The 14,592-nt window shown below is 36.2% G+C and overlaps 1 protein-coding gene across 14 annotated transcripts in view; it reads left to right on the top strand.

Annotated features, from left to right (window-relative positions):
* The window catches only part of EML5 (EMAP like 5), a 181,322-nt gene that overhangs the window by 95,277 nt on the left and 71,453 nt on the right, over nt 1–14,592 (top strand). For all 14 annotated transcript variants that reach the window (XR_007152815.1, XR_007152816.1, XM_047861738.1 and 11 more), the window contains 4 exons: nt 951–1,153; nt 1,768–1,879; nt 3,164–3,291; nt 8,594–8,735. Coding sequence is in view for 12 of the 14 variants with exons in the window: in XM_047861738.1 (XP_047717694.1) it covers nt 951–1,153; nt 1,768–1,879; nt 3,164–3,291; nt 8,594–8,735 (585 nt within the window). In the remaining 2 variants the exon portion in view is untranslated. The remainder of the gene's footprint in view (nt 1–950; nt 1,154–1,767; nt 1,880–3,163; nt 3,292–8,593; nt 8,736–14,592) is intronic.

The raw sequence follows: 14,592 nt of genomic DNA, 5'->3' as shown, positions 1-14,592 counted from the left end.
TCTCAAAAGTAGACATTTTGGGGTGCCCGGGTGACTGAATCAGTTAAAGCATCCAACTTAGGCTCAGGTCACGATCTTGTGGTTTGTGAGTTCGAGCCCCATGTCGGGCTCTGTGCTGACAGCTCAGGTCCTAGAGCCCATTTCGGATTCTGTGTCTCCCTCACTCTCTGCCCCTCCCCCTCTCATGTTCTGTCTGTCTGTCTCTCTCTCAAAAATAAATAAACATTAAAAAAAATTTTTAATAAACATTGTAAAGAAAGAAAATCCATTTATTGGACTGTATTGAAAAGTATTGTGTAAAAATAGACTTGTACACAGGTCAAACCACTGTTGTTCAGGACAAACCACTGTTGTTCACGGTACATACAGGATGGTATTATAGAAAATCTTAAAACATGGATAATCTAACATTGCCTAAGAATTTACAAATAAGTAGTAAAAATAAACATTATAAGGTTGCTTTTTCCTGTATTTTAAGTATGCTAATAAATGTACTGCATTTTCCCAAACCACTCAATTTAAAGGAATGCATGAGAATAGTCAACATCACTTTCACAGTAGTAAGGGGTGAAAAAGGGAGATGGGATTGGCATCATGTTTTCGTTGTTTTTACAATTTTATGTAGGTTGTTAGGGGATATACATACATTCATTGTATTGAGGTTTTTTGGTACTCTCTTGTTTTCTTAAATATGTCCTAATAAAAAATTTTGAAAACCAACCAAAAGTGCTAAGGACTGATTAAAGCCAACTTAGCATGTATGTTTTTGTCCAAAAAACTATGGCCTAAAAGGTGCTGTGGGTGTGGCTGTCTCAGCCAGGCAAGTTGCTGATTGAGAGACTTATATTTTTCTTTTTAAGTCTCTATTTAAACATTTACAGTAGGAAAGAAATTTTATCATTTTATACATTTTAAAAGTGGTACTTCTGTGATATTTTTTTATGAACCAGGGGGAGGATTGATTGGAAGAAAAGGCTACGTGGGCACACTGGGGAAAAATGACACGATGATGTGTGCAGTATATGGATGGACTGAAGAGATGGCTTTTTCTGGAACATCCACAGGAGACGTGTGTATCTGGAGAGATGTCTTTCTTGTAAAAACAGTTAAAGCACATGATGGGCCAGTGTTTAGTATGCATGCATTGGAAAAAGTAAGTATCCTGAAGATATTTTTACATTAAACATAATTTGATCATGGATTGTAGAGCATTTTCACAAGTAAAGGAGTATTGCCTTTCTGCGGAGCTGAGCCACCCAGTAATAATCTGTAAACTAGAGCCTTTCTACCTTCTTTTATTCCTCTTTCAAACTTCTGAACACAGAGTGAAATAGGTCTGCTATTAAAAAACAGTTTTAACTCAATACTTCTTAATCTCTTCCTGTGTGTCAACAATGGCTTAAGTGCTTTATTATCACCATATCCTGTGAGGTAACTACTGTTCTTATCCTCTCTTTTTGAAGGATGGGATTATGAAGCATCCAAGAGAATATATGTATCTTGCTAAAAGTGGTAGAGTTACCTTCTGGTTCCAAATTACAAACCTTGCTCTTAAAGTCCTGTCCTAAAAGTAGAATGTTTAGTGTTACTGTAAATATTTTTGTAGTTTTCATGTTGATGTATAAAAAACATAATAGATTCTTATGCTAATTTGTTTGTAAGCTGTAATTTTTAGCTGTAAATGTTCTTTCCTCTAGAGGTTTGCAACATAAAGTTATTTTTTTCAATATTTAGATCTTTATTAACTTGAAGCTTTTACTTTCAAAGGGATTTGTAACTGGAGGAAAAGATGGGGTAGTAGCTCTTTGGGATGACTCCTTTGAAAGATGTCTCAAGACCTATGCTATAAAAAGAGCCGCTTTGGCACCAGGATCTAAAGGTGATTTGAGATTTAATTTAATTTGAGCAGTAAAAGGTTAATTGCTCATTAACATACATGGCCACTGAGGTGGAGCACACGGAATATATTTTTCCATCTTTACTAGATAGGCATCAGAATTCAATGGGAAAAGCTGTTTAACTGGGTGCCAGAATCATTGCTGTCCTTTCATAATCTATTTTCTGTGACACAGATGGTAAAGTGTTAGCCAAATGCAAGATTATTAGTGATAATTTTATCATTTTTAATTTTTCAAAGAAAATTGCCCACATGGGCATCACATTTACGATCAGTCAGGAATTTGTGTTCAAGCTTGACATTTTGTTTCATGTTCGTGTTTTGTTGACCTTGCCTGTGTATCCTTGCAGGCCCTTCCTTTTACCCTTGCTCTCAGTGTATTAAGGCATTACACCACATTCTCTGTGACCTCCAGGCCTTTCTATATGCTATAGCTTTTGCCTAGAATTTGCCCTTCTCTTCCCTCTTGCCCCTTCCAGTTATCTGACAATATACTCATTTTTCAAATCTCAAACATTATTTCTTCTAGGATGATTGCTTCCACTCCCATCTCCCTTCCATCCCCTCAAAAAAACTAAAATTCCCTTATGTTATGCTCCTGTTTCACTATGCTCCTCACACAGGGCCTGTTTTCCGCATTATATGCTCTGTGAGGGCAGGAGCTGGCCCTGTTATGTTTACAAATATATCTCTGAAGCCTTCCTAGGACATAGTAGACAGAAAAGCATCAATCTTGAATTGAATTAAAAGTACTGACTGGAATATTGTAGGTGCTCTAAGAAAGTAAGGATGTGAATGAGGAGGGGCAAATATAAGAGGAAACGGTTATTGGAATAGTAGTAGGAGAGCTGGGATAATAATTGTATATAGGTGGTACTTTTTTACTTATTTATTTTGAGAGAGAGAGAGCGGTAGCAAAGGAGGGGCAGAGAGAGAGGGCAAGAGAGAATCCCAAACAGGCTCCACCCCCTCAGCACCGAGCCGCCGTGGGAGGCCGATCCCATGAACCACTACTGCACCATGAGGTGAGCAGAAATCAAGTCAGACGCTTAACTGAGCCACCCCTGCACTCCTAGGTAGTACTTTTGAGATTAGTAAATTGAGTGGTTTGGGAAAATGCAGTGCATTTATTAGCATACTTAAAATACAGGAAAAGGCAACCTTGTAATGTGATTTTCATTGTCAAAGTAGCATCATCTGCAATATGTACATCCTTGTATTCTAGTGACTTTATACCTAGAAGAATATCTCCACTTAACATTTCAGGTCTTCTCTTGGAAGATAACCCATCTATACGTGCCATATCATTAGGACACGGTCATATTTTAGTTGGCACAAAGAATGGTGAAATACTAGAAGTGGATAAAAGTGGCCCAATAACACTTCTGGTCCAGGTAATTTGAAAAAAATTAATATACTTTTTTTCCATTTATATGCAGTTGATTAATATGTAAGAGCCAAAAGTTAACAATAGTGAAAATAATGTTAAATTAGGGAAATATATCATAATATATACCAAAAATTTTTAATTTAATTATAGCTAGATGAGTAGATATCAGTAAATAAACATGCACATTATCTGTGGAATAATTGCCAATATTTTAAGTAATTTCTTATCACAAAACAAGAAACCAATGAAAAGAAAAAACAGTTGTAATTAATTTAACCAAGTCAATTTATTTCGTGTTCAATTTTATTTCTTTGAAGTACATTTGTTGAATCTAAGGTAGTTGTTTTTCTGTGAAACTCTTCATTTTCATCCTTAAGTTTCTAGTTTAAAAAAATTAAAAATGTACACTAAAATTTTATTGCTGAAAATATTTGTCAGTGAAAATATTAATAAAACAAATGTTAAAATAATAAAACAATACAAAAATAATAGCAATACCAATACTTGTGTGGTAGAAATATAAAACGAAAGAGCAGGATCACCTGATCCTTAACATTTTCATCAAGAATGCTGTATTGGGGCGCCTGGGTGGCTTCATCAGTTGGGCGACCGACTTCAGTTCAGGTCATGATCTCATGGTCTGTGGGTTCAAGCACCGTGTCAGGCTCTGTGCTGACTGCTCAGAGCCTGGAGCCTGCTTCAGATTCTGTGTCTCCTTCTCTCTCTCCTCTGTGCCCCCCCTTGTTTTCTATCAAAAATAAATAAACATTAAAAAAAAAACTTAAAAAAAAAACAGCTTTGCCTTTAAAAAAAAAAAGAATGCTGTATTAATTTTTTAGGTATACATTTCCTATATATATTATATCTTTCTGAAAAGTATGGAGAGCAATAAATACTTTAAAACACAGTAAGTGAGGTAGGATCTACCTAATGAAAAATTGTCCTCCAGCTCTATATGGTAGGACCAATTTTAAGTTTGCCTTTTATTCTGAAAAAGAATTATGTTCTTTCTTATTACAGACTTATTTTTGTCTCCAACCCCACTCCCCCCCCACCTCACTTTTGTTAAAACATCAAAGAGCACACTTAGAGGAGAGCACTGCACATTCTTTAATGTTAATGTAATATCCTGATGTACCAAGGAGAATTTGTAAGCAAATAAATATACATATTTACAAATATACAAATATGTACAAATACATATATTTGTATATATTGTATACGAATATATACAAATATACATATAAAACAAAACGTTTTATATTAAATTTACTGTCAAAATTTGGTGTCTTACTCTTTAACTTCAGTTACATAATATTCCTTTTAAAAAATTTTTTTAAGTTTAAGAGAAAGAGAGCGAATGGGGGTAGGGCAAGGCAGGATAGAGAGAATCCCAAGCAGGCTCCACGCTGTCAGCACAGAGCCCAACAAGGAGCTCAGTGTCACAAACTGTGAGATAATGACCTAAGCCGAAATCAAGAGTTGGACACTCAACTGACTGAGCCACCCAGGTGCCCCACATAATATTCCTTTGAAGTAGAAAGATGGTAGAGTCATGGTATTTAACATTTTTATGATCTCTTGGAAAATACTAACACAAGTACACTTTTACAGGTGAATCCACAGACAGAACTTTCAAAAACACAGACAATTTTATAATTGTAAGAAAAGATTTTGAAGTGATAAATGACATCCTGTTATTTTTCCTATTTATTATAGAGCTTAAGATTTCAGATGTCTGCTGTCTCCTAAACATCAGAAACAAAACAAGGATGTTGGGTCTCACCATTATTGTCTAGCATTGTGTGTGAGGTCTTAGCCAATCTAGAAAAACAAAGCAATATAGGTCTAAGTGTTGGAAATAAGTGGAGAACACTGTCAGTATTTGCAGATATTTTAACCCTATACTTTGCATATTCAAGAGAATAAACTGAAAAATTACTAGAATTAAGGAGTCTGGTAAAGTGAGATTCAAAATCAACATCTAAAAGCCAATAGTATTTCTATATATCAGCAATAACCAATTAGAAAAATATGACATAGAAATAGTACTCACAAATAAAACTATACAATAGCCAGGAATAAATATAGCTAAAACTATGGAAGATCAGTGTTAAGAAAGCCATAAAGTTTCACTAAAGACATAAAACATCTAAATAACTTATTAATTCAGTATGATCATAAACCAAATCCAAATGATATTTTTCAAAAATTCTGGAAAGATTTTTAAAAAATCATCTAGAAGAAACAATACTCAAAAAGAGTGCAGAAATTTTTGAGAAACTCCATGCGGGAAATAAGATAAAACTTATAGTAATTAAAAGTGTGGGGGGAAAATGTGTGGAGATATACAGGGAAATGCAAATCAAAACCACAGTGAGATATCACCTCATACTTGTCAGAATGACTAAAATCAAAAACTCAAGAAATGACAAGTATTGACAAGGTCATGGAGAGAAAGGGTACTCCTGCACTGTTGGTGGGAATGCAAACTGGTGCAGCCACTCCGGAAAATAGCATGGAGTTTCCTCAAAAAATGAAAAATAGGACTACCCTGTGATCCAATAGTCACACTACAGGGTATTTACCCAAAAATACAAAAACACTATTTGAAAGGATACATGCACCCTATCTTTTTTGCAACATTATTTATAATAGCCAAACTATGGAAGCAGCTCAAGTGTCCCATCAACTGCTGAATGAATAAAAAAGACGGGTGTGTGTGTGTATAAAATGGAATATTATTTTGAATATATTATTCAGCCATAAAAAGAATGAAATCTTGCCATTTGCAAGATGGCAACGTGGATAAAGCTAGAGAGTATGATACTAAGCAAAATAAACCAGTCAGAGAAAGACAAATACCATCTGATTTCACTTGTGTGGAATTTAAGAAACAAAACAAATGAGCAAAGGGAAAAAAAAGAGACCAAAAAACCAGACTCTTAACTGTAGAGAACAAACTGATGGTTACCAGAGAGAAGGTGGGGGTGAGGGATGGGTGAAATAGGTGATGGGGATTCAGAGTACACTTAATCTTGATGAGCACTGAATAATATATGGAACTATTGAACCCCTATATTGTACACCTGAAACTAACATTGTATGTTATCTACAGTGGAATTAAAAAAAAAAGTGTGGAGATATATGTACATAACCGGGCATTCAGAAGAACACAGGAAAAAAAAAAAAAAACATGTACAGCAGTGTTTGTAGCAGCATTCTATGGGTCAGTTTGAGGAATAGCACCTCTTAACAATATTAAATTGTATCCATGAACATGGGATCTTTCCATTCAGTTAGATCATCTTTAACTTTTTTCAACAGGTTTATAGTTTTTAGTATACAAGTCTCATAGTATAATGGACCTCATTTATTCTAATAGTTTTTTAGTGGATTTTTAGGATTTTTTATATATAAGATCATGTGAATTGCAAATGTAGTTTTACTGTTCCCCTTCCAATTGGGATGCCTGTTATTTCTTTTTTGTGGCTAAATATCCTGGCTGGAATCTTCAGTACAATGTAGATTAGAAGTAGAACAGACAGAGGAAGTATTCAATCTGTACCATTTAGTATTAACTGGATTTTTCATAGATGCCCTTTATCAGATTGACGAATGACACTTCTGTTCCTAGTTTGATGCAAGTTTTTATCATGAAAGATTGTGTCATTTGTCAAAAGCATTTGTCAAAGGCTTTTTCTTTGTCTATTGAGAGATCATGTGGTTTTGTTTTTTATTCTATTGATATGGTGTATTATATTAATTGGTTTTCATCTTTTAAACCAACCTTGCATTCCTGAGATAAACCCCACTTAGTTATGGTGCAGAATTCTTTTTGTATATGTTGGAATCAGTTTGTTAGTACTTAGTTGAGGATTTTAGCATCCACATACTATATATAAGGGATCATGGGTCTATAGTTTCCTAGTGATGTCTGATTTTGGTATCAGGGCCATTTTGGCTCCATAAAATGATTTGGGAAGTCTTCTCTCCTCTTTGATAGTCTTTTTCCCTGACTACACCCAGCCGCTGAACTCCATTCAATTGCTGACTGATGCTGACTAAATTGCTACTGTTTTCAACACTTTCCCTAGAGCACAAATTGCTCAGCCTCCTTAAAGGGGACACCCCTTTCGTAGGTTAATGTTTGAGATTTTGACTTGAAGCAGTATCCTCCCAGCAATCTCTGAGATTGCCCTGGTTCTGTTGAGCAAACTCACTAGTCTTCAGAGTAGCCTGTATGTTTAAGGAGTACCAGTCAGCTCCCATTTGCCTTTCATCACAACCTTCATTGTTTTCGAGAGCACCTTTAGACTTGAACTTTTCTACACTGTGAAGCAAATGAAGTCATTTCCTTTGAGAAGACATTAGGAGCTATTTTATGGCTTGCTTTTTCTTCCAGGCACACTGTCTGATCCAAGGCTCTGAAGTTGAGTGTTTGGATAGTGATGACTCTTTTCTGAGTGTCCCTTGCTTTAGAAACTGAGTGCTCCATTTTGGGGAAGGGGTAGTAGGGAGCAGTAGCCTCAAGTCTTCTTGGGTTGAACTGAAGCCCTAGTATTCTTAGTGGCATGACCCCCAGTGTAGAACCTCCATCTCAGAATAGGGATGGCAGAAGGGAGTTCCCCCTGTGTCCAGCACTCATCAAGGTTTCAGCTTTTAGCAGGCATTGAGGGCAGGATAAGAAATGCAGTCACCTGCCCCTTCTGGGAAGATAGCTCATTAGAGTAGGGAAAGGAGAGAGAGCACCCATACCCTGTGTTGTTTACATCAGTCTGGTGTGGAGTTTTCAGGTCAGTGAGTTGGAGATGGGGAGGAAAGGAGTGGGTCTTGGTTCAAATACTGCAAAACTCTCATTGTTCTTACCAAATATTAGCAGACTTTCTTGAGTAAATGTTTCTTCATTTGTCATATTCCCTTGGAACCATTTCCGGAGACCTTAATTTTTTATTATTATTAATTTCACCAGTTTCACTGGGGAGCAGGTCTGCAGCACTCCTTGTTCTCACATGCAGGAACTTCTTCCTCTGTGGCAGTTATTAACATTCCAAGGCAACCAGTTCCTATTCTCCTCACTCAGTGAATATTTTAGGATTTTAAACTAGTTTAAATAGTAACTGATTGTAGTGTAATTGTGAAGATGAAGTTGTTACTGAGGTATTTTAAGGTATATTCCAAAGAGAAAGTTTTAGATTAATCCATTATTCATTATCCTATCGTATATTATCAGGTGTTGTCTTTAGTTTTCTTTTAAAAACACATATATTTAGGTTAAATTTATCTTACCTATGTTCTCTTTGTAGGGACACATGGAAGGAGAGGTGTGGGGTTTGGCTACACATCCCTATCTGCCCATCTGTGCTACTGTCAGTGATGATAAAACCTTAAGAATATGGGATCTGTCTCCTAGTCATTGTATGTTGGCTGTCCGGAAACTGAAAAAGGGTAAGAGGCTCTCAGACTTGAGCACAGGTTAACATGTTAGTCACATTTAGTCACAATTTTCTAACTCTTCACAAATCTAAGAAAGCTACAGTAGGTGTATAAAAAAGGCTTTACATATTTATTCTGTGTGCACTTGCTCATGATGCTATATAAAGAAAATTAATTATACCCAGTCTTTGCTTTGTGAGACCTCCTGTGAGCATACCTATCCTGAACCTGTTTGCAGTGTCATGTTGGAATTAAAAATACAGGAATAAAACAAGTTATCTACCCTTTATGACTATAGAATATATGTAATTCAGAATCAAAAACGAAGAAAGAAGGCCTTAATTTATAAAGGAGTAGCAGAATTGAGGGGAGAATATTTTAGGGTGAAACAAAACTAAGCACATTTTGTAGGAGGCAAATGAAGCTAGCCTGTCAGTATAGAGAGATAAGGGGCTCAGTTATTGCATTAAGACTGATATTATTTTTTTTTCAACGTTTTTTATTTATTTTTGGGACAGAGAGAGACAGAGCATGAACGGGGGTGGGGCAGAGAGAGAGGGAGACACAGAATCGGAAACAGGCTCCAGGCTCCGAGCCATCAGTCCAGAGCCTGACGCGGGGCTCGAACTCACGGACTGCGAGATCGTGACCTGGCTGAAGTCGGACACTTAACCGACTGCGCCACCCAGGCGCCCCAAGACTGATATTATTAACCTAGGGCAAATGAGGATGTACAGATAGCTTCACATTTCTTAGTGAGGTGGTAGGGAATGTTATTTTAGAATATGGAGGTATTAAGGAGGAACTCTGGTTGAAAAGGTTAGGAATTGGGAATGTAAGAAATGTGATAGAAACAGCAGATGAAAGGATTGTCAGGCCATAATAAGGGCCAAGTTAAAGTTAGGTAACATGAATTTGTAATTCAGTCAGTTAATTTATTTTTTTCTTCTATTAAAAGAGTCTGTTCTTCTAGGGTTACTGTATTCAACATTTGTACTTAACTAAAAATCTGAAACTAATCACTGTCTCTAGAATAATTGAACTCCTGTCACTGTCTCTTCTTTTTTTTTTTTTTTTTTAGTTATTGATGGCCAGCATTTTCATTCTTTAGTTGTTTTTTTCCCCCTGAGATCTAGAGATTACCAAATGTTATATCAGCATTTCTATACTGAACTTTCTACATGAAGGGTTACAGTAAGATCACAAAACCATAGTCACACCTCTGTGTACACAGGAAATCACAGTATCAAATACTCTTCTTCACAAGGCCATAGGAAGCCAATCAAATTTGGAACATACCTTTAATAGACCTCAGATTTTCTTTCTTTTTTTTATCGAGGTATAATTGACACATAGCATATTAGTTTCAGGTGTACAACATAATGATCCAATATTTGTGTATATTGTGAAATAATCACTACGATAAATCTAGTTAACATCCATCACCATACATAGTTACAAAATGTTTTCTTTTTATGATGAAAACTTTTAAGATCTACTCTTTTAACAACTTTCAAATATGCAATATAGTATTAATTATGATTATTAATATAGTGATTATTAACCATAGTCACCATGTATGCCCATGACTTACTGATTTTATAACTGGAAGTTTGTACCTTTTAACCCTGTCACCTACTTTGCCCACCTGCCACTGGCAACCACCAATGTTTTTTTGTATCTACGAGTTTGTTGTTTTGTTTAATGTTTTTAAATTTATTTCTTTTTTTTAACGTTTATTTATTTTGAGAGAGAGACAGAGCATGAATGGGGGAGGGGCAGAGAGAGAGGGAGACACAGAACCAGAAGCAGGCTCCAGGCTCTGAGCCATCAGCCCAGAGCCCGATGCAGGGCTCGAACTCACGGAACGTGAGATCATGACCTGAGCCGAAGTCGGTCACCCAACCGACTGAGCCACCCAGGCGCCCCTAAATTTATTTTTGAAAGAGAGAGAGAGATACAGATACAGAGTGTGAGCAGGGGAGGGGCAGAGAGCGAGGAAGATACAGAACCCGAAGCAGGCTCCAGTCTCTGAGCTGTCAGCACAGAGCCTGACACAGGGCTCAAGCTCAAGAAACGTGAGATCATGACCTGAGGTGAAGTCAGATGCTTAACCGACTGAGCCACGCATGCGCCCCTGTTTTTGTTTTTTTAGATTCCACATATCAATGAGATGGTATAGTGTTTGGCAAGATGTCATTCATTTTTATGGCTGAATAGTATTCCATTGTGTATGTGTATTTACACACCATTTTCTTTACCCATTTATCTGTCAGGCACTTAGGTTGTTTCTGTATCTTGATTATTGTAAATAATGCTGCAGTGAACATGGGGGTGCATATGTCTTTTTGAGTTAGTGTTTTCACTTTCTTCAGATAAGTACCCAGGACTTGCTGGGTGGACTTGCTGCATCATATGGTAGTTCTATTTTTAATTTTTGAGAATTTGGTTTTTTTAATCCCTCTTCAATTGGACATTATTATTGTTTAATGCGGTCAGTGTTTACTTTGGCTTATCTATGCTTATTCACTTCTTCACATTTTCTTCTTGTATCTCAGACATTTTTTCTTCTATCATTTTCTTCTAAAATGTAGTCTTAGAGTTTCTTTAATAAAGACTTGTTGGCAATTCTTTCAGTTTGCTTTGTCTGAACCAGTAGAATTCCAAGTATAAGATGGTGGGAGTGGTCTGTTCCAGTAGCAAAAGTATTTTATCACTGACATTGCAATTCTTAAAAAGCAAACTGATTTTTTTAATTGACATATAGTTGATGTTAGTTACATTTTCTGTTTCATCATAATTCAGTCTTGGTAGGTTTTACGTTTTTAGGAATTTATCCATTTCTTCTAGGTTGTCCAATTTGTTGGCATATAATTGTTCATAGTAGTCTCTTATGATCTTTTGTGTTTCTGTGGTATCATTTGTAACATCTCTTTCATTTCTGATTTTACTTATTTGTATCCTCTCTTAGTGTAGCTAAAGGTTTGTCAATTTTATTTGTCTTTTCAAAGAACCAGTTCTTAGTTTCATTAATTTTTCCTTTTATTACTTTAGTCTCTGTTTGATTTATTTCTCTTCTAATCTGTGTTATTTGCTTTCTTCTATTAACTGTGGCCTTCAGTTGTTCTTTTTTTCCTCTAGTTCCTTGAGGTGTAAAGTTAGGTTGTTTATTTGAGACTTTATTTCTTCAGGTAAGCGTTTATCACTGTGAACTTCCCTCTTAGAACTGTTTTTGTTGTATCTCATAAATTTTGGGATGTTACATTTCCATTTTTGTTTGTCTCGAGGTATTATTTGATTTCTCTTTTGAGTTCTTTGACCCATTGGTTGTTCAGTAGCATGCTGTTTAATCTCCGTGTATTTGTGAATTTTCCATTTTTTTCATGTAATTAGTTTCTAGTTCCATACTGTTGTAGTTGGAATAGATGCTTGATATGATTTTAGTCTAGATTTATTAATACTTGTTTTGTGGCCTAACATATGATCTGTCTTGGAAAATGTTCCACGTGCAGTCAAGAAGAATGTGTATTCTCTTGCTTTTGGATGGAATATTCTGTAAATATCTGTTAAGTCCGTCTGGTGTGACATGCCATTTAAGGGCAATGTTTCCTTAATAACTTTCTGTCTAGATGATCTATCCATTGATGTGAGTAAGGTATTAAAGTCCCCTACTATTATTGTATTGCTGTCTATTTCTTCCTTTAGGCCTGCTAACATGTGCTTTATGTATTTAGGTGCTCTTCTGTTGAGTGCATAAATATTAACAAACGTTACATCCTCCTGCATTGACTCCTTTATCCTTATGTATTGACCTTCTTTTCTTTCTCTCTTATTATAGTCTTTGTGTTAAAGTCAGTTTTGTCTGACAAAAGTGTAGCTGCCCAGCTTCTTTTGGTTTCCATTTACATAGAATATCTTTATTCATTCCTGCACTTTGTGTGTGACCTTACTTCTACAGTGTGTCTCTTGTAGGCAATAGATAGATGGGTCTTATATTTTTATTCTTTCAGCTACTCTGTCTTTTGATTGAAGCATTTAATACACTTTCATTTAAAATAATTATTGATAGGCATGTGTTTATTGCCATTTTGTTGTTTGCTAGCTGTTTTTTGCAAACCTGAATTTTTTTTTTTTTGAGGAAGAAATGTTTTTATTTTATTTATTTTTTACTAATAATTTATTTTTTAATTTACATCCAGGTTAGCATATGGTGCAACAGTGATTTCAGGAGTAGATTCCTTAATGCCCCTTACCCGTTTAGCCCATCCCCTCTCCCACAATCTTTCTGGTAACCCTCTGTTTGTTCTCTCTATTTAAGAGTCTTATGTTTTGTCCCCCCTCCCTGTTTTTATATTATTTTTGCCTCCCTTCCCTTATGTTCATCTGTATTGTATCTTAAAGTCCTCATATGAATGAAGTCATATGATATTTGTCTTTCTCCAACTGACTAATTTCACTTAGCATAATACCCTCTAGTTCCATTCATGTAGTTGCAAATGGCAAGATTTCATTCTTTTTTATTGCCGAGTGATACTCCATTGCATGCGTGCGTGTGTGTGTATGTGTGTGTGTATACATATCTTCTTTATCCATTCATCCATCGATGGACATTTGGGCTCTTTCCATACTTTGGCTATTGTCAATAGTACTGCTCTAAACATTGGGGTGCATGTGCCCCTTCAAAACAGCATATCTGTATCCCTTGGATAAACACCTAGTAGTACAATTGCTAGGTTGTAGGGTAGTTCTATTTTTAATTTTTTGAGGAACACCATACTGTTTTCCAGAGTGGATGCACCAGTTTGCATTCCCACCAGCAGTGCAAAAGAGATCCATCTTTCTCTACATCCTTGCCAACATCTATTGTTGTCTCAGTTGTTAATGTTAGCCATTCTGACAGGTGTGAGGTGGTAGCTCATTGTGGTTTTGATTTGTATTTCCCTGATGATGAGTGATGTTGAGCATTTTCTCATGTGTCAGTTGGCCATCTGGATGTCTTCTTTGGAGAAGTGTCTGTTCATGTCTTTTGCCCATTTCTTCATTGGATTATTTGTTTTTTGGGTGTTGAGTTTCATAAGTTCTTCATAGATTTTGGATACTAACCCTTTATCTGATATGTCGTTTGCAAATACCGTCTCCCATTCTGTCAGTTGCCTTTTAGTTTTGCTGATTGTTTCTTTCGCTGTGCAGAAGCTTTTCATTTTGATTTGGTCCCAACAGTTCATTTTGCTTTGGTTTCCCTTGCCTCTGGAGACGTGTTGAGTAAGAAGTTGCAGCAGCCGAGGGCAAAGAGGTTTTTGCCTGCTCTCTCCTCGAGGATTTTGATGGCTTCCTGTCTTACACTTAGGTCTTTCATCCATTTTGAGTTTATTTTTGTGTATGGTGTAAGAAAGTGGTCCAGGTTCATTCTTCTGCATGTCGCTGTCCAGTTTTCCCAGCACCACTTGCTGAAGAAACTGTCTTTATTCCATTGGATATTCTTTTCTGCTTTGTCAAAGATTAGTTGGCCATACGTTTGTGGGTCCATTTCTGGGTTCTTTATTCTGTTCCATTGATCTGAGTATCTGTTTTTATGCTGGTACCATACTGTCTTGATGATGACAGCTTTGTAATATAGCTTGAAGTCCGGGATTGTGATGCCTCCAGCTTTGATTTTCTTTTTCAAGATTGCTTTGGCTATTCAGAGTCTTTTCTGGTTCCGTACAAATTTTAGGATTGTTTGTTCTAGCTCTTGAAGAATGCTGGTGTTATTTTGATAGGGATTGCACTGAATATGTAGATTGCTTTGGGTACTGTTGACATTTTAACAGTATTTGTTCTTCCTATCCAGGAGCATGGAATATTTTTCCATTTTTTTTTGTGTCGTCTT

Source organism: Prionailurus viverrinus, chromosome B3 (assembly GCF_022837055.1).
Source record: "Prionailurus viverrinus isolate Anna chromosome B3, UM_Priviv_1.0, whole genome shotgun sequence".
Lineage (NCBI taxonomy): Eukaryota > Metazoa > Chordata > Mammalia > Carnivora > Felidae > Prionailurus > Prionailurus viverrinus.
This window is presented reverse-complemented; position numbering and strand designations above follow the sequence as displayed.